This window comes from Drosophila nasuta, chromosome 4, assembly GCF_023558535.2.
Source record: "Drosophila nasuta strain 15112-1781.00 chromosome 4, ASM2355853v1, whole genome shotgun sequence".
Classification (NCBI taxonomy): Eukaryota; Metazoa; Arthropoda; class Insecta; order Diptera; family Drosophilidae; genus Drosophila; species Drosophila nasuta.
In genome coordinates, this window is record NC_083458.1 from 1505400 (window position 1) to 1523824 (window position 18425).

Below are 18425 nucleotides of genomic sequence, written 5' to 3' on the forward strand. Positions count from 1 at the left end.
AACCGAGATGAAATTTTCCTTTATCTCTGGCACTAATACGTTGTTCATAACAATCGTATACCGATCTGTCTTCAGCTTTACTTATTCCTTTCGCAACTAGGAAAACGTCACCAGCTAGACCTATCCTCTCAGAGTGCTCTTCCAACTCTTTTCGCAACACATATGGCTTGTTGCCAGTGTTGCCAGACCCCCTGGAGCAAAAATTGCTGGATTTCAGAAAAAAAAATTGCTAAAAATTGCTAAAATTATACAAAAAATAGCCAACAAAATTGCTAAATATTTTTAATGACATTATTCATCAAGTTTGTACATTTTTAATTCATTTAAGAATAAAATCTTGAAATTAAAAATAAAAAACAGGATTTCGTATTTTTATGATTTTGTTAACACTTACGGGGCAAATATTACACTTGAAATGCAGTTAACTTTTCAAGTCAGTGAACTCAAGTAGCTCATATAATCGAACCACTTGGTTAAATACAAGCCCCGATTTCATTGCAAACTGTTAATCGCAATTTTTGCAGTGAATGACAAAAGGAATACATAATAAAAAGGATTGAAGTAAAATAGCTAAAATTGCCAAAAGAGAAATAAAAAGTTGCTAAATTTGTAGCTAATAGCATTTTTAAGTTTAAAAGTTGCAAATTAACTAAAGCAACTAAATTGCTAAACTGGCAGCACTGCTTCACAGTTTCACAATTTGTATTTAGCTAATGAGTGAACGAACTAAGTTCGCACATGAACTATAAACAGAATCGAACTATAATGCAAATTTTATGAGTAAACCTCAAAATACATCCTATCGGTAAAAGAGCTATCGGAACTTTTTAAAAAGTGCCAAAAGTAGCCGAAGCTTTGAAAAAAATGCTAGATTTCTAGCTAATAGCATTTCACAAAATCTTATAGCTTTTTCACTTTCAAAATAGCTAGATCTAGCAATAAATTAGCTAAAATGGCAACAAGTTGTTGCTCCGCTGTCTTCGCACCACTTTGATCGTTCGAAAAAAGGAGAGTCAGCTGCACATAGCAAACTATAGTTTTTATTATTGTCTCCTTTGTTCGTGCTCTCTTTAATTTCCTTTTGCAAGCATTCGCTTCGAAACTCTGCTTTCTTGTGACCACGCTTGCCACACTTAAAGCGAACTACGTTTTTTGTTGAATTCCTCCTTATGCCGTTGCTCTTATTTGTAACGGTGAATACCTTTTCGTCGCTGCTTTGCCGGTTTGCCTGCGCTTTGCGCTCTACCTCTTCCCTCACTTTTATGCATAGAATTTCATAACTTGGCAATTCATCGCGAGTTTCGATCGCCACCACGAAATCCTCATAATTTCTTGGAAGACTGGAAAGCAGAATGATTGCTCGTAGCTCGTCACCAATCTGTATACCAACCCCTGCAAGTTGATCAAAAACTTCTCCAAATGTCTGCAAGTGTCCACTGACATCTCCACATTCTGACATCTTAAGTCCCAACAACTTCTTATACAGTGAGACCTTCCGTACTGGTCCTCTAGGCAGATGCACTTCTTTAAGTTTTGTCCAAGCAGCAAACGACGTTGTACAGTTCTTTATATAACTCAACTGTGATGTTTTCACACTTAGTGTCATCATGGCCAAGGCCTTACTGTCTTTGTCATGCCAATCAAATCCTTCACTAGCATCCTCGAGCTTCAGAGCACCCGATGCCAGCTGCCACAATTCCGTATGTACCAAAACACACCGCATGTGAATGCACCAAGAATCGTAATTCTTTTCTTCAAGTTTTTCAATTTGATATAGAGAATTCATTTTTTAATGGTATTAAAAATTCACTTTCGGTCGCGTCCCTTTTTCGTTAACAAGTCCAACTTTTCTTATACATACACAAAAGCACCGCGCGTGCCTGAGCCCATAACCTGTAAAAGTTATACTTGGCTGTGTGTGTGTGTATGTATAGAAAGAAAAAGATCGCCGAGCACGTCTGCTATGTACGAAATTTTATTTGTGACTGACTTCGTTAAGGTTTCATGACAATCGGTTAGTGTTGCAAGTTACGAGCGCAATGAATTTAAATTTTAAAACAAATTTGTAGACAAAATTCGAAATTTTTAACCTTATGGTAAGGTGGGCGGGAAGGAAGGCGTGGTCCAACTGGAAAAAAATAAATCCGAAATTCTATCTTTATTTTTTAGGTATATGTACAAAGTTTCATATTTTTATCTTTAAAAATGGTAAAAATTCCAAAAAAGCTGAATTTGTGTCCATAGTTCTTTGGAGCGTTAATTAACCTTCAACATATGTAAATAATATCTATGTATTACATATATATAGTATGTTTATACAAGCTTAAACAACATCGAAAAATTTAAAAAATTAGTAAAATCGAAAATTTGGAAAAAATTCTTCCGGAATTGTATTATTATTATATTTATAGTAAGTGAGGTATTAAATATATTATATTATATTTTTTATATTTTTCGTCTTTTTATGTGTATAAAAGATGAGCAGTTAAATATGAATAAAAAATAATAATTGGGACTTGCGTATCATACCATACCAAACACGTTAATTGGTCGTGAACCTATAGAATACATAGATAATCATAATCTAACATGTTTGGTATGTTACTAATTAAAAGATATAAAGTTTGATTAAAAACTTTGTATGTAATGGTCAAGAGACCGATTTTTTCTTATGCTTTCTATTTTAGATTTTCGAATAAATAAATAACCAATTACGACGTGGAAGATGATAAAAATTAGAAATACATAAAAAATAAGTTACTTCAAATCCTTTTTAAAAGAAAAACTTTGAAAATGGTGGAGCGTTTTAAGTCATGCTAAATGGGGCCCATAGTGAAATGTAAGATATTTTCAATTTCAATGAGCAAAATATGGCTCTGCTGATATTAGTGATCTTAAATGGGAACTCATACATACATATATAGAATATTAAAACACTTGTAATTACACATGTCAATTGAAATTTTAAAGTTTGTGAGTAGATTTTTGACTAGGTTAGACGACCGCATAGAATGTGTTTACTTTTGCTTAGCATGATAAGGCTGAGAATTACAATACTTTTGATTTTAGCCTTATAATCAATAAATATTTTATGATTTAAGTAAGGATTTTCCATTAAATCTTAATTGCTTAATGATTCGAAGCCAATGTGAGGAAGCAATAAACCAATCTTCATATATAAATTAATTGAATTTGTTACTCACTGTAACTTAGATGGATACCGATTAGATTCTCGAACTTTGTTCATGAGTAAAATAGATTGAGAATTGAAGTTTGGTTTGTTTATTAATGAATCGAAGCGATCTATTTGTTTCAAAGACAATTTCAAGACTAATTGTTATAATTTTTTGTATTATAAAAGTTTGGCAATCGTCTCATAGCAGTCGCTAAAATATGCAGTTCTTGACGTCTATGCAACGACATCCGGACCAATGCATTGGTGCAATGCTTATTCAGCACTCGTGGTGTCGCTTTCAGTTCAGCATTTTTGAGAACGTTGACTTATATATCACTCCAAACTTAGGTCTAAATTCGTGAAATTTTTAATTTGTATTAAAAAAAAACTATTTTCATGGTCACGCTTACTTTACCAATTTTATTCTAAGGGCCGTCCTTAGTTGAAATAAACAAACCGCACCAAAAAATCTTATGAAGTTCAGGAGTTATTAATAAATACCAACAAAAGTGGTCTCCTGGAACAAAATGACAATGTTTTTGTAATACAGTAGGCTTATTTGTCAAGTCTTCGTCAGTCGACAAATTTGAATTTTTAAGTTGAAATTAAAACTGAATATTTTTTTGCCAGCAGAAAAGTCTTACATTTGAGAACAAGTTCAATACAAGTTTTCCTCAATCCGGTACTTGAAAATTAACGAAAAAACACTCCGCAAAATTTAATTCATTTTAGGAAATTACATTCTGTTAAATGATAATTTCGTTTACTTTCACCTTTTTTCTTTGTGGGTCCCGAAGTTGCAATATGTTGTTGTTAAGTTTCAATATTTTAAGTACATTTGTCGTACCCACGACTGATTCTAGTGTTGAAATTGGATTTGTAACAAAATATGTTTATTTTACCCCAATATATTTACTTTCTTTTTAAGAAGAATTTAACTTTGTAATTGGGAAATCCTGGGTCGCACTCCTGCAACGGACAAGAGTTAAATTATATAACAATTAAATATGTTTTTAACGAAACTATACGATTTTCATCATAAGATCTCGAAAGCTTTTTAAACCCTGGACTAAAATGTTAGTATTTTTTCTTTATTTTACGTATTAATCTTCAAATAGGACCTGCTCTGTCGATAACAGTTATTGCACTTACGGCACATATATTACGGATTGTCTCTCCGAAATTTGGACAACTCGTCTCGGAGGAGGCAAATCGCTACGGTTACCTTAGACATATACATTCCCGTATTATAACAAACGCAGAAGAAATTGCCTTTTATGGTGGACACAAGGTGAGATTTTATATTCTTTATGAATCAATAAGTACGTAAGTATTAATTTTCTAACCGTGTAACCGTTTATGCTGGTATTGTTTGCAGAACTTTAGTGTAGCCTTATTTCTTGTATTTTGGCAAAATATTACCACTGCTTGCGATGAGCATTTAAATTTGCTACGCCTACATCTAAAGCAAAATCGCAATTGCGTTTAGCTCGTCTGCTCTCTAGGACATCCTTCGATTTTACCTCTTCAGAGTGAATTGATTTCATGGCTTCTTGACTATCAACATATTTGTTGACGGAATTGTATGTGAAGCCAATACTTCAAGGCACTTCTTCAGATTTACTGATTGTGAAAACATGAAAACGCTATTACGCGCATATTACTCGGTTTATTGTTTGTGAATATTGTTACGATGGACGGGGTCTGAATGCACAACATCAGACCTCTGGCATCCTGTCTTCGCGTCGCCAAAGAGTAAGTGCTGTCGAAAATTTAGCTCTATCTATATTGTTTCCTATGGGCAGACAGACAGACGCATGTGGCTATATCATCTCGGCTGTTGACGCTGATAAAAACTAGTATGAAAGTTACAGTTGAGTGTGCTCGACTGTGCGATACCCGCTACACATTTTGAATAAATCCAAAATATTGCAGTATTTTTCTTAAAATACACCAAAATAGGCGTGGTAAAAATTGGAAACAAACTTGATCTGCGTGCAAACATAACAAATTATAGCTTTATCTCTTATAGTCTCTGAGATCCAGTGTTTCATACGGACAGACGGACATGGTTAGATCGTCTCGGTTGTTGACGCTGATCAAGAATATATATACTTTAAAGGGTCGGAGATGCCTCCTACAAGTTACATACATTTCCTGCCGGCACAAAGTTATAATACCCTTCTACCCTATGGGTAGCGGGTATAAAAGTATCATCTCAAGTATAATAATAATAATCTATTTATTTTCACTATTTAGGTGGAGCTTCAGCAGTTGCGACAGGCATACAATCGCTTAGTTACCCAAATGAATAACATATTTACTCAGAAGCTGTGGTTCGTTATGCTCGAACAATTCTTTATGAAATATCTCTGGTCTGGCACTGGCATGGTGATGGTCTCTCTGCCAATACTAACTGGTTCTGCAACTCCTTCTTCTTCCTCCACATCAACGACAACATCGCCAAGTGAAGCGAATGCTTCACATATCAGCGAGCGAACACAATATCTAACAACGTCTAGAAATTTACTTATTTCGGCAGCGGACGCTATAGAACGATTAATGTCATCATATAAAGAAGTTGTTGCATTGGCCGGATACACCTTTCGGGTTGCAGGAATGTTGGATGTGTTTACAGAAACATCACAAGGCATTTATAGCAAAGCAATAGTTGCTGAGCATAATCGGGATACAAGTGGAATCATTGAGTATAGAAACGGCAAACCGATAGCCAAGGGTCGTATTATCTATACTGATAACAATGTGATGTCGATTAATTTGTGTGCAGTACCGGTTGTGACACCCAATTGTGATATCGTTGTTCCAAGCTTGACATTGTGTTTTGAACCTGGTGTTCATGTATTGATAACAGGACCAAATGGATGTGGAAAATCAAGTTTGTTTCGTATTTTAAGCGGATTATGGCCAATCTATGCTGGTGAATTGCATATTCCGCGCCCATTTGAAAACAAACCCTGCATGTTTTACATTCCCCAACGACCATATATGTCCATTGGCAGTTTATGTGATCAAATCATATATCCAGATACTAGAGATGATATGAAGCGCAAAGGAATCACTGAGAATGAATTAAGAAGCATATTAAAAATGGTCAGCCTAGAGCATATTGCGCAACGGTAAATACAACATAAATACAAATTTACATATTAATTAACTATTACATTCTTTTTATGAATGACATTTAAATTGATATTATCTATGATACTTATTTTAGAATTTATTATACCCTGTTTCCATGAAAACTATAAAAATATTGTATATTACGGTAATGCGAATGTACATATGTAGCAGGCAAAAGAAGTATTTTATAATATACTCCTTATATAGTGTTCCAAATTTAGCAATGATTTACCCAAATTTTTGAGCCATATTCCAACAAATTTTGTTTACTTTTTTAGTTATTTTATACATTTTATTCAAATAAAAAAAAATAATAAAATACAAATAATGACTAAAGTTAAATAAAGTTAAAAAAAAGTATTTCGGAATCCATTAGATTAACAAAATCTTATCCCTCGCGTGCTCCTAAAATTTGGTAACTTTATTGTATCAGAGATGTTTTCTTTTGCCTGCTCATGTATTGCATTTAAAAAAAAAATGTATTATAAAACCCTTTTACCTTGTGGGTTGTAGGGATATAATAATAATAATAATATTCATATTAGACGACATTATATTTGTTTGTTCGCCAGTGACAACTTTGAAGTTATACGAGATTGGAAGGATATTCTATCGGGAGGTGAAAAACAAAGAATGGCGGTAGCGCGACTTTTCTATCACAAGTAAGTCTGATGGCGATAAATCCTTTTGATGATTTAAGTAATTAGAATTGATAAGTAAATTTTTCTTGGAGCAGACCCCAGTATGCACTTCTTGATGAATGTACAAGTGCAGTATCAATTGACGTTGAGAGCTCTATATATGAAAAAGCAAAAAACATGGGTATTACACTGCTGACGATAACACATAGACCCACCCTCTGGTAAGAATAAATAATTATAATTTATAATTTATAATGTATATAAATAGCATTAAGATTATAAATTATTATTCTTAATAACATAATTTTGTCAACAATTTTTTTTTATGAAGGAAATTTCACACTCATATTCTTGAGTTTGACGGTCAAGGAAGTTGGATGTTTAGGAAAATGGAAACCAATGAAGAACAGAAAGATCAATTCATTTGTTAAGCTTCATGATGTATTAGAAAGAGCATATTGTAAATAAAGTCATACATTTAATGATGTATTCACGACGATTTTAAAATAAATATCTGCAAGCTTGCTTTGCAAATTATTGTTTTTTATAATAAGTGGTTTATTTAAATGAATGAGTGATATCAACAGCGTTATATATATTTTTTTTTTAAAGAGCAGAACCGGAAAAGACGACATTTAAATTGATATTATCTATGATACTTATTTCAGATTTTGTTATACTCTGTTTCCATGAAAAACTATAAAAATATAGGATATGTTAATGCAAATGAATGTAGCAGGCAAAAAAAAGTTCTCAGACAGTCTACATTTTAATAAGTTTTACCTCTAGTAAATTGCAAGTCTAAAAATGTTTAAAAAAAATGTGAGGCGTCAAATTTAGCAATGATTTTACCTTTATACATACATATATATATTTTATATTTATATCTTTGGACGTTGACGTACTAACGGCGTACCATCAAGTGACCCAGCGATACCAAGGGGTTGTTGACGCGCGGACAAAACAAAATAAATTTGTGAACAGCATGCATCAATCAAAAACCGCGAATAAATATTAAAAAGACGCTGAGCAGCTAATTAAATACAATAGTAATACTATATTAATAGGGAAGCAAACTATGCTAGGATATAAAAAAAGAAAACAAAGTAATACTCGAAAAATATGCTAATAATAAGATTGATTATTGATATTATTATACTTCACACACAGAAGACGGAAGGGATTATGGTAAGCAAAGTTAGTAGTTCTAGGAAGCATAACAGGGAGACTTGGAAAGAGCTGCCAGTCGTAATTCCCTGTTCCGCACCATCCCGGTGAATAAGATTTGATTGAGACTGGAAACCTGATTGGATAACAGTTTCCTTAGTTTAAGGTGTCTTCTTGTTATCTAGGCCTGAGCAGAAGGCTCGCATAAAAACCTTCTCGATTAGCAAATCATCTTCGTCTAGAAGTCCTAACTTCTGGACAAAACCTGTACTTATCACAGACATAGACGTTGTCTGCCGTCTTAGAAAGTTGAAGCATGCTAGTGAGCTCACCACGGAGTAATCACGGATGTTTCTGTGTCCTGCACCGAATTGATTGCTGTTATAACGCCATTGTATAACGAAGGTAATGTGATCAGTAGGTGTGAAACTTTATCCATTTCATCAATTTTAGCGCCTGCAGCTGACAACTCATCGATGAGTTCATCAAAAATAAAGAAAAAATTTAAAAGTGGCATCTCGCTCGAATGTTTAAGTGTAAGAAGTCGTTTGCGCACTGATAGTTGCGAAGCCAAACTTTTCCGTTCGTATACGGCATCTAAGTTCTTGAAAACTTCACGAGCTGTGGCACCACTAGATGCAAAACCTAAAAATGAGTCACCCAAGTGCGACATCCTCTGGGCCAAAACCCTTTTGAAAAATACACCCAATTATATTAATAAAATACACGAGCTTTCTATTTTAATTATTTAGTTATTATTTATTTAGTTATTTTTACTCAACATCAGACCACATGCACACTCTTCAAAATTACGGACGAAGTGAGAGAGAGCACATCAGTGTGAGCAACATTCCCAACAATCGATATACTTAGATAATATAATAAATGGTGTTTTTGTCTATTTGAATAAAGTCATCTTTGCGAAAATCCAATCTAACACTTGGGATATTTTGCGATTGTTGCTGCGACTGATATCGGAAATATTGGGAAAAGGGGAACGATCGGGGAAAAGTGTTAATTAGCAATGAACAATGGAATTTATCGGTACAAACTGACACGTACTATACTTTGTTTATGTTAGCGGACGTTGGGTGTTGGGTTGTTTTAACCCACAAACACAAGGAACTCATGTTATATTTCTATAAAAATACGCATTAATTGGACATTACACACAATTCGCAGTCTTAGACAACACATAAATGTAATAAGTGTTTTATCTGGAGTTTTTTTTTATTTTTTATATGCCAAAATAATAATTGTTTACCAGTGGACTTCTAGACTTAGGTCAGTTTTTCCAAAGGCTTGTAAAGCAAGCGTGTATTCATGAAATCAGCCAAGACAAAATTTGCGTTAGGAAAATATCTTTGAACAAGAGTCAATTGATAATTTTTAACAACAAAATAACAAAATCATTGAGAGTAGCGCTACTTAACCCAGTGACCCAATATAAGGTCACACAGGCATTGCAAAAACCTATTCAAAGCGACTTAGTCGCGATTCCGATACCAAATAAAAATGCCAATACCGCGATGGCAATATTTGAAACTTTTATTCTAAGTACGGTCCAATAAATACGTTCAATACCGACATGCGAACCGAGTATAACAATTATTAATATTAATTAAATAATTAGCGATTTGTACAATTATCTGAATAAAAATAATATAACTTCTATTGCACAACATTACTAGACAGTTGGAACAGTCAAATAACTTATAACGAATATAGACTTTCATACATATCGGTTGATAAAATTGAATGGGACGTATGAATGCAATATTTCGTATACAGTTTCAACACAACTCCGTCTATGGCACATAATTATTGTCCCTATAAACTTGTTTTTTTGGTTTTTGTTTCACATACGAGTTTCTCGTCCTCAAAAACTGCGATTGGAAGAAATAACTCGTACTGTTATTTAACTTAAATAACAATATACTAGGCTATAATCTCATAGACATGTACCTTGTCTTATGTACTGTACTCCTCTATATACATATACATATGTCATGCTTGCAACTAACACGCAATCCGAAATAAATTAAGTTAAATTAAGCTATACATTGAATTCATTCCGTGCGCAAGTGCAAACAATACAGATTCACGCTGCACAAAAAATTGGAGTTTTATTTAACAATTATTAGTGTTGCTTCCTACAGCCGACATATATACATTTTCGGTTGCTTTCGGTTGGGCCCTGTGGCATAACCGAACTTTCATTAAGACTCTGAGGTAATTCCCAAAGCATAATATGACCGAAGGCTAAAAGGGTGCTGATAAAGAGTCCAAGTTCTCCCTCAAGGTCCCAACCGCTCTAGTTCTTTGTTTGTCGTCCGCTTCGCCCGCTCCTTCTGAGTCCAAAACGATATTCTCGTCGATGCGACTCCTGCAGCTCAAATTCGCATCAAAAGGGATCGTCCGTCTCCGCCTGCTACCTCGTCTGCAAAAACTCCTTAGTCGCTGAGCCGACTCGCTATGCGCCACAGCGAAGCTTCCGCTTCAAAATCAGGCAACCACACGAGCTGTCCAAGCGAAACTGATCAGAAACCAAATTATGGCTTTCAAGAGTTTCGTCACAGTCACGACAAATTAGTCCAGTTTTAGAGTCGGGTCAGAGGTCCTGCACCCGAAGTCGATGACGTACATACGTACGAGATGCGTCGTGACAATGTCGAGGCCGCTTACGTGCGCAGATGCACTCCAACGGAACGGTGACAATAAGGGCATGGAGGCTAAATACGACCACTGTTATTTAGTGCACGAGCGGTGCTTCGCCCCTTTGAAGGGGCAGATTACCCAAGTATCCGGTTAAGTCAGGAGTGAAAAATTCACGCCTCCTTTGGGGGCTGCCGGCTCCCTCCGCGGGACACTGAAGTTTTTCACGCAAATTTATCCATTTATTTTCCATATCAGTTTCAGCTAACAAACGACGGTTTTGCGTCGGCTTGGGGTACTCTCTGTGAGCGCTTCGAAAACAAGCTCTTACTGGAAACGAGCCAGTTCAAGATTCTTTTCAACTTGTACATGGTTTCACAAGAGTCGGGGCAGCAATTTAGAAGCAGCAGAGATATCGGGAGACTCTTCCATTCCGGAAACACGATTGCATTGACTTGGGTCATTCTAGATCCATAGCGCTAGCCGAATTTCTCAAGAATGAGAATCATTTGACCCGAAACGATACTCTAAAGGAGCAGTACAATGCCGTCTTGCAGGAGTATGTGGACCTGGGTCACATGACACCCATCTCACCGCAGGCAGTGGTCACGACTCCTAATTTCTTTGTGGATTCGAAGCACACACGTATTCTGTTTCGCACATCGGTGATATCGGTGACATCGAGTTAAACACTGTTACGTTCGGTGTTAATTGCGCGTCTGGGCCTACGGGTCCTCCAGCAACTCGATGATGATATGCGCTTGCAGTATCCTCTCGCAAGCCAAGTCATTTCCGACAGTATGAACATGGACGACGTACTAGCAAAGACACACACCAAAGAAGGGTCTGTCCATTACGGGTGTGTGCAGCCGTGAACACCGCTGGCTTTCCGCTGAGGAAATGGACGGCAATCGACAAAAGCGTGTTGAAGGCTATCCAAACCTTTCCGAAGCAGTCCAAGCAAAAGTCCTTTAAGTTCGGTCCGAATGGTAAGGGAATTCTACGGGCTTGTGGGTGTCTAAGAGCATCTCACTCACTGCGCTATGGTAAAAGCTATTCAATTACTTTCTCCTCTTCTTCTTCCTCTTTTGCCCGACTATTGGTTCCTTTCACTCATCAAATATCCTTACATGGCCTTGAGTTGGGCTTGTTTGGAGCCGCGGCCATAAATATTTTTCCTTAAGATATTTTTATGAAATTTTCCCCAAAAGTCTAATAAAATATTTTATACATATATATAGTAAAAAAATTGGCTACATGGGAAGACTATATCCTATAGCTCCCATACGACGTTAGAATGGTTTATATGTCGATGGTGCGCCAAAATACTTGGGGCTGAGGTACAGTACTAAAATTTCGTAAATATAATAGCATCCAAGATATGAATATTTAAATTATCTTCAACAATCAAATGGGGTTCTCTAGTTCTTTCAATCATATATAGGAATAAATGTATTTAAATCACAAAAAATTAATTTTTTTGCACTTATTGCAAAAAGGATTAACAAAAATCTTCTAATAAATCAAATGTAGAGGAAAAAAATTTAGATTTTTTTTTTGGTAAATTTCATTGACTTGTTGTAAAAGGATTTCTTATAGCTTGGCAATATATTGCATGAAGCTTCACTATTGAAGAATTCCCGACTAAGCAAGTATTGGTGTTTCGTGATTACAAGTTTTATCATGTCAACTGCGTAGCCTTTGTTTTTTATGCTTTCTTCTACCAACTAGTTAATCTAGTTTTTTTGCATTTGTACCCTCTTCTGTGCAAGAAAGATCAAAGATGTACATACATACATGCGTGAAATCTCGCAGTTAAAACAAGCTTCCTATTGAAAATGATATCATAAAAATGAGCGAAAAAAATATGGAAATTTGTCCACAAACACAAAAGAAACATCACAAGAAGAATTTATTAAAGTTAATACCTAAAACTTTAAGGTTCTTTTTACATCCTTCTCGAGACCATTTCATATTCAAAGTGAAAAACTACACCGGCCGAGCCTGCCTCATAACCAAGAAGTACGTCTGCGTCATTGTGGCGACGTCAGACCTCACGACAGAGAAATTCCTTGCTGCGTTTTCCCGTTTTATAGAACGGCGTGGCTGTCAACAGAAGATGCACTTTAATAACGACAAGAACTTCGATGGAGCCAAAAAGATGACCGTGACCGAATTCTTGGAAGCGACCAGAGCGGTCGTCAACTCGAAAAATGGCCACCAGAACCTATCCTGGTTCTACATCAGGCGCCCCACCTATGGGACAGTTATGAGAAGCCGGCATGAAAAGTTTTAAGGTTTTACAAGACGACTTCAACGAACAATAGTTCGAAGAGCTATCCTATCGTGCCCGGTCTCCCTGATGTCCGAGTGCCCTACGGACCTACTGGCCTTGACTTATGGCCATTTCCTAATAGGTGACCCACTTATCCAATCAACCGGCCACCTCCATCCTGAATCGTTAGCAGCGACTGAAGGCTCCACCAACAATTCTGTTTCCGTTGGAAGGATAAATACCTAAAGGGGATGCATAATCGGACCAAATAGCAATTCCTCACGCGGAACCTGCAAATCGGTGATTTAGTTAAGGGCGACAACCTTCTCTCCAACGAATTGCGCCTCCGATGGGTGCTAATGTCGTGCCCAGGCACCGACACTAAAGTCCGAGTCGTCGCAGACCTAGCGCTAAGCTGATACTACTTCCAATAGAGTAATCATACGGTCACGTACATCCGACTTCCGTCGAAAGATGCTGCTGGAAGTTGATCCCCAACCTTGCCGCCGTACCACCCGTCGGCGTGGGAGGATGTTGATGGCAGATGTGACCGCACTTACCAGTTAACAGTGCACTGAAGTGTTGTTGTGATCCACATCGAATGGTTTTCGATAGCGACAAAGTTAGTGTATTGTGCGTGTGGCCTTGTGCCACGCAAAGTCGCACGGATCGAGATTCTCCTTGTGTCCACTTTTTGTACTTTTTTACATACATATGTTCTCTTTTACAAGTGCACGACAAGTGTTTTGCGGGAAGAAAAAATAAAAGTGATGTTTCGAAAAGAGGAGTTTTTCTTATTCTTTCGACGCCACCCCACGATCAAATAAAGACGATTACGCTAGAAAAAATAAATATAGACGTAGCATATAATAGAGCGAATTATACTGGAAAACAATAAGCCGAAAAATATAAAAATGTTGAAGTGAAAAGGGACGTAAGCTAGATCCCACAAATTTAGGATAATATAATAATTAGAGATACTAGAAACAAAAAAGGTTAGGTTAGGTGGGACCGGCTGCCCCTGTACGGGACAAAGCATAGACCAGTGGAGGTCCGTAGCTGTACCGGTAGCGTATCTTCGTCTCAGAAGTCGCACAGTATGGATGCATTTTTGGCAAAAACCAGCAGCATCCTTGGATGTAGCCGTGAAACGTCCCGAAGATCGTTGTGGCACGGCGAATTAAGGTATTTCAACCGGAGTCGGGATAACGCTGGGCATCTACAGAGAAGATGCTCAAGTGTTTCCTTAATCCCGGGCTTGTTGCATTTCCTGCACCGATCACTGTTCGTGATGCCCAGCTTTACAACATGGACAGCTGACAGACAGTGACCAGTTAAAATGCATTAGCCTGCAGTCTTTCCTTGAAAGCTGCATGACGAATTTGGTTAAGTTTTTGTTAGTAGAGGCACACATCAGCCTTGCAGTTTTGCACGAGTTGGCATTACGCCAGCTCGCGTCCCACTGAAGTCTAGAGCGCACCTCAATTTCACTGCCTAGAGTTCGCTGGGATATCGAAACATTGCACATGTTACCGACATCGAGCCCCACTCCCTCTTTGGCGAGAGTGTCTGCGATCTCGTTGCCATCGATGCCCTGGTGGCTTGGGATCCAATAGATACGCACGACCGCAGATGCGTTCAGCGACTCAATTGCTCTTCTGCTGTCCAGGACAACTTTGGACTTGACCACATCAGAGTGCATTGATCTTATTGTAGCCTGGCTGTCAACAAATATGTTAATAGAGGTGTGATTACGCTGTAAACCCCGAGCCAATTCGGCAGCCTTGCCAATGGCAAAAACTTCCGCCTGGAAGATGCTGCAATGGTCTGGGAGTTTATAGGATTGTTTGGAGACCGGGTCTGGGCAGTATACGGCCGCTCCGACACCATCATCCATCTTCGACCCGTCGGTGAAAAGGTTGAGGGCTTCGGGAATGCATAACCCTTCCCGCCAGCACTCCGGTTCCAAGAATATTGTGTTAATATGGTCAGTACTGGTAAGGGGAAAGTATAGTCCAAGTCTCTACTAGTCTCCCTACCAATGGCGCTGTGACCATAGCCTAGCAGACCCAGATTGCCAGTTGCGGCAATCCGTAAGGACTATTTTGCGGCTATGGATTGCGCGTATAGGTTTAATGGTTCGACACCAGCTATTACCTCGAGGGCTTTAGTTGGCGTCGACCTGAGAGCGCCTGTGATACACAGTAGCGCTTGACGCTGTGTCCTTTCCATGATGGATAGGTACGTTCTTTTTTCCGTGGCCTGCCACCACACTAGAACACCGTAGGTGAGGATAGGGCGAACAACTGAGATGTATATCCACCGCATTAGATTAGGAGAGAGGCCCCAAGTGCAACTAAGCATCTTTTTCGCCATGTACAAGGCTCCGGTGGCCTTCTTCACCCTTTCTAACACATTGAGCTTCCATGACAGTTTGCTATCCAGGAACACACCTAGGTATTTTACTGCTAGGCTCGGCTTTAGCATAGTGCAGCCTATTTTTGGGGGGGGACCACGCAGGTACCTTATACCTCTTTGTGAAGAGGATAAGGTCCATTTTGTCCGCGTTAATGCTGAGCCCGGCTGATTCGGCCCATGCTTTAACTTCCCGCCTTGGGCAGGAAAATGATTTTCGAGGTCCTCCAAAGAGTGGGGATATGACCTCATGCGAGGCACGCCGAATAGATACCCGATAGCCACGGAACAATCGTGGGCTTGCTGGCTTGCAGCATTGCTGGCGAAAGTCCATCGAGACCGGGCGACCTGACCTTCGCAAAGGAGTCGATAGCCCAAATTATTTTGTTATCTGTAATTAGACCGGTAGGGGGTCTCATAACTGGGAGATTAGGAAAGAGCTGCCAGTCACTATTCTCTATTCCAATACATCCCGGGAAATGAGTTGAGAGCAGTGCTTCAAGAGTTTCAGCACTACTCTCCGTCCACGCTCCATCGCCCGACTTGAGCAGACTAGGACTGAAAGCCTGCTGGGACAGCAGCTTCCTCAGTCTGGAGGTGTCTTTAATATTATCCAGGTCCGAGCAAAAGGTTCTCCATGAAGACCTTTTGGATGATCGGATCATCTTCTTGTAGGACTTCAGGAGAGACCTATACTCGTCCCAGACATATTCGTTATCCGCCTTCTTAGCAAGTTGAAACATGCTAGTAAGCTCCCCACGTAGCGATGAGAGATCTGGGTTTCACCAGGGTGGCTTCGATCTTCTCGTCGGTCTTAAGAGCCTACAAGATTGCCGAAACGCTGAAAGTAGTCCTGCTGAGAGGACATTGACAGTAGTTTCTAGATCCTGTACCGAGTTGATGTTACCCGGCGGACCAAGAGACTTGGAAACAAGGCTAGAGAATTTCGCCCAGTTCGTGTTACGGGGATTTCTGAACGGCTGAGCCGCAGGTACCCTGTTAAAAGGAATGGTGAATAGAATGTACTTGTGATCCGAGAAGGAGGGTCTATCCAGGACCCTCCACTCTTCTACATTGGTACACTCAGTCGCAATCGTTAAGTCCAGCACATTACTAGAGGTGGGACCTACATAGGTAGATACCTCACCTCTGTTGGCTAGTCTAAGCTTATGGTTATGGATAAAATCAAGAACTGACTCACCCCTGTCGTTAATGTCGGGACTTCCCCAGACGCTATGGTGGGCGTTGGCGTCCGTTCCGATTATAATATGCGTATTGGAGGAGCAGACCATGTCCACCAGTCTCCGCAGCTCGTCAGGTGGAGCCGGCTTGTCGTGGGCCATATAGCAGGATGCCAGCAGCAAACATCCTTCACGGCTCTCCAGCACCACCACGGTTAGATCGTCATTGCTGTAATTAGGTAGTAGATGAGCTTTTAGCCCCTTCTTCACAAGGATGGCAGTTCTCGATCTACTTACCAATGTCGGGACGTACAAATCATTGTTAGGCGACTTCAGCCCAGCCACCGTATTCCGACGCTATCCACGGTTCTTGGACCAAAGCCGCGTAGGCGGACACTTCCTCCAGGGCAAGGAGTAGCTCCGCCGAAGCCGTTTTGGATTTATGGAGGTTGAGTTAGAGGTTAGCAAACTCGCGGGGGGGCCCGTCTGCATGGACAGTTCCTCCCTCACCTCCTCCGTCTTGTCAGTCAAGCTGAGGTACTGGGTGGCGTCGGTCACGCTCTCAAGACCGCGATCTGCCTCAACCTCCCCTGACCTCAGCGTGTGTGTGTCCTCGTCGTTGGGATGACGTTTTTTGAGGCGAAGGTACACGCTCCCTAAGCCCCACGCCATCTTCCCATTGCGCTTGTATAGCAGATCCTCGGCCTCCTTATTGATCTGAATGATCACGTGCTGCCCACCACTGGGTAAAGGTTCATCAACCTTCAGCACGGACCAATCACTCGTCGGTATGGCCGGGTTCTGCTTTTTAAGCCGCTGAAGCGCCCGCTCTCCCTGAACAACTATTGGGAAAAGGACTTTCGCCTTCGGCATGGACGGAATATTATTCCTGTCCACCACGTCCAGATTGGCCCCCTCCCACAGTCCGTCCAGTTTGGGTACGGTCGCTTGCAGCCACTGCAATGTTGGGTCGTCCTTGCATGTCAGGATCTTGACACCATTCATCCAGCCAGTGCCTTCGAATGTAGGCATTTGACTGTCTGGGACATTCTCCATCCTGACAAACAGTGCGTCGACCAGCTTACTATGGGTCAACCGCCACCGCTCTGCAGACATTTTCCCGTTAGGTTCCCCTCTGTCTATGAGAGCAACGGCGAGATGCCGCCTGGCAGTTTCAGCAACCTTTGCTCTCTGTCTCGTCTTGTTCGAGTCCGTGTTGGTGGAGCCAGGTGCTCGCAGCCTCTTGCTCACTGGGGCCCCTTGCTTGGGACTCTTAGCGGACCGTTGGCGCTTGCTTGCCATGGACTCCACCTTGTTGTTGGCAGGGCCGGTAGAACCGTTCTGCACTTTAGTGTCTTTTGGAAGGGGGCTAAGTTGGTTTTCCCGCATCCACGTGCTGGCCCAGGCAAGCCTCTCCTGGTCCTTGACGGACAGGTTAGCTACGCCACTAAGCCTTGCGTGAATACGGGTCGCCGCCTTATTTTTGGCCTTCTCCTTCAGCCCCCCGTGCCCCGCTGCGCAACCTTGGAGGTGCTGGCGATAGGCAGGGGTGACTGAAGAGGAAGACGTTCCCCCTCCACCGTAGAAGTTGGCGCAGCGCTCTTTTGGTCCGTGCCGGTTAAGACCACAGCACCCGCGCGCACCAACCTCGAATTTTTGGTGGCAGTGTTGTTACAACTGATACGGCCTGCTCCCGCCGCCTCAGAGGTGTGACCGCTGGCGACACGCAGAGAGGATCTCTCCCCCCGTGCCCGCCGGTGGTAGCAGTCACGCGT

General features: G+C 40.1%; 2 protein-coding genes and 1 long non-coding RNA gene across 8 annotated transcripts in view; 2 read left to right on the forward strand and 1 right to left on the reverse strand.

Annotated features, from left to right (window-relative positions):
* The window catches only part of LOC132794948 (ATP-binding cassette sub-family D member 1), a 29891-nt gene extending 22400 nt beyond the window's left edge, over positions 1-7491 (forward strand). For 3 of the 5 annotated variants that reach the window (XM_060805277.1, XM_060805276.1, XM_060805278.1), the window contains exons 5-9: positions 4294-4466; positions 5435-6312; positions 6889-6978; positions 7053-7178; positions 7289-7491. In XM_060805277.1, the coding sequence (XP_060661260.1) occupies positions 4294-4466; positions 5435-6312; positions 6889-6978; positions 7053-7178; positions 7289-7388 (1367 nt within the window). In that variant the 3' untranslated portion in view covers positions 7389-7491. Of the gene's footprint in view, positions 1-4123; positions 4252-4293; positions 4467-5434; positions 6313-6888; positions 6979-7033; positions 7179-7288 lie in introns of those variants that run through there. The other 2 variants (XM_060805279.1, XR_009633389.1) reach the window with 2 other exon arrangements.
* Positions 1964-17874, reverse strand: LOC132794949 (uncharacterized). Its single transcript, XM_060805280.1, has 3 exons — positions 16948-17874; positions 16671-16879; positions 1964-2128 (listed from the first exon to the last, which is right to left on the reverse strand). Exon 1 carries the CDS (start codon positions 17764-17766, stop codon positions 17008-17010), a length of 759 nt encoding a protein of 252 aa, XP_060661263.1. The 5' UTR covers positions 17767-17874; the 3' UTR covers positions 1964-2128; positions 16671-16879; positions 16948-17007.
* LOC132794915 (uncharacterized) lies at positions 7870-8868 on the forward strand. Of its 2 annotated transcripts, none has more exons than XR_009633373.1 (2): positions 7870-8529; positions 8578-8868. It is a non-coding gene; the product is annotated as an uncharacterized LOC132794915 (long non-coding RNA). The 2 variants fall into 2 exon arrangements; XR_009633374.1 differs by having other exon boundaries at positions 8587-8868.
* Positions 17875-18425: the final 551 nt, after the last annotated feature.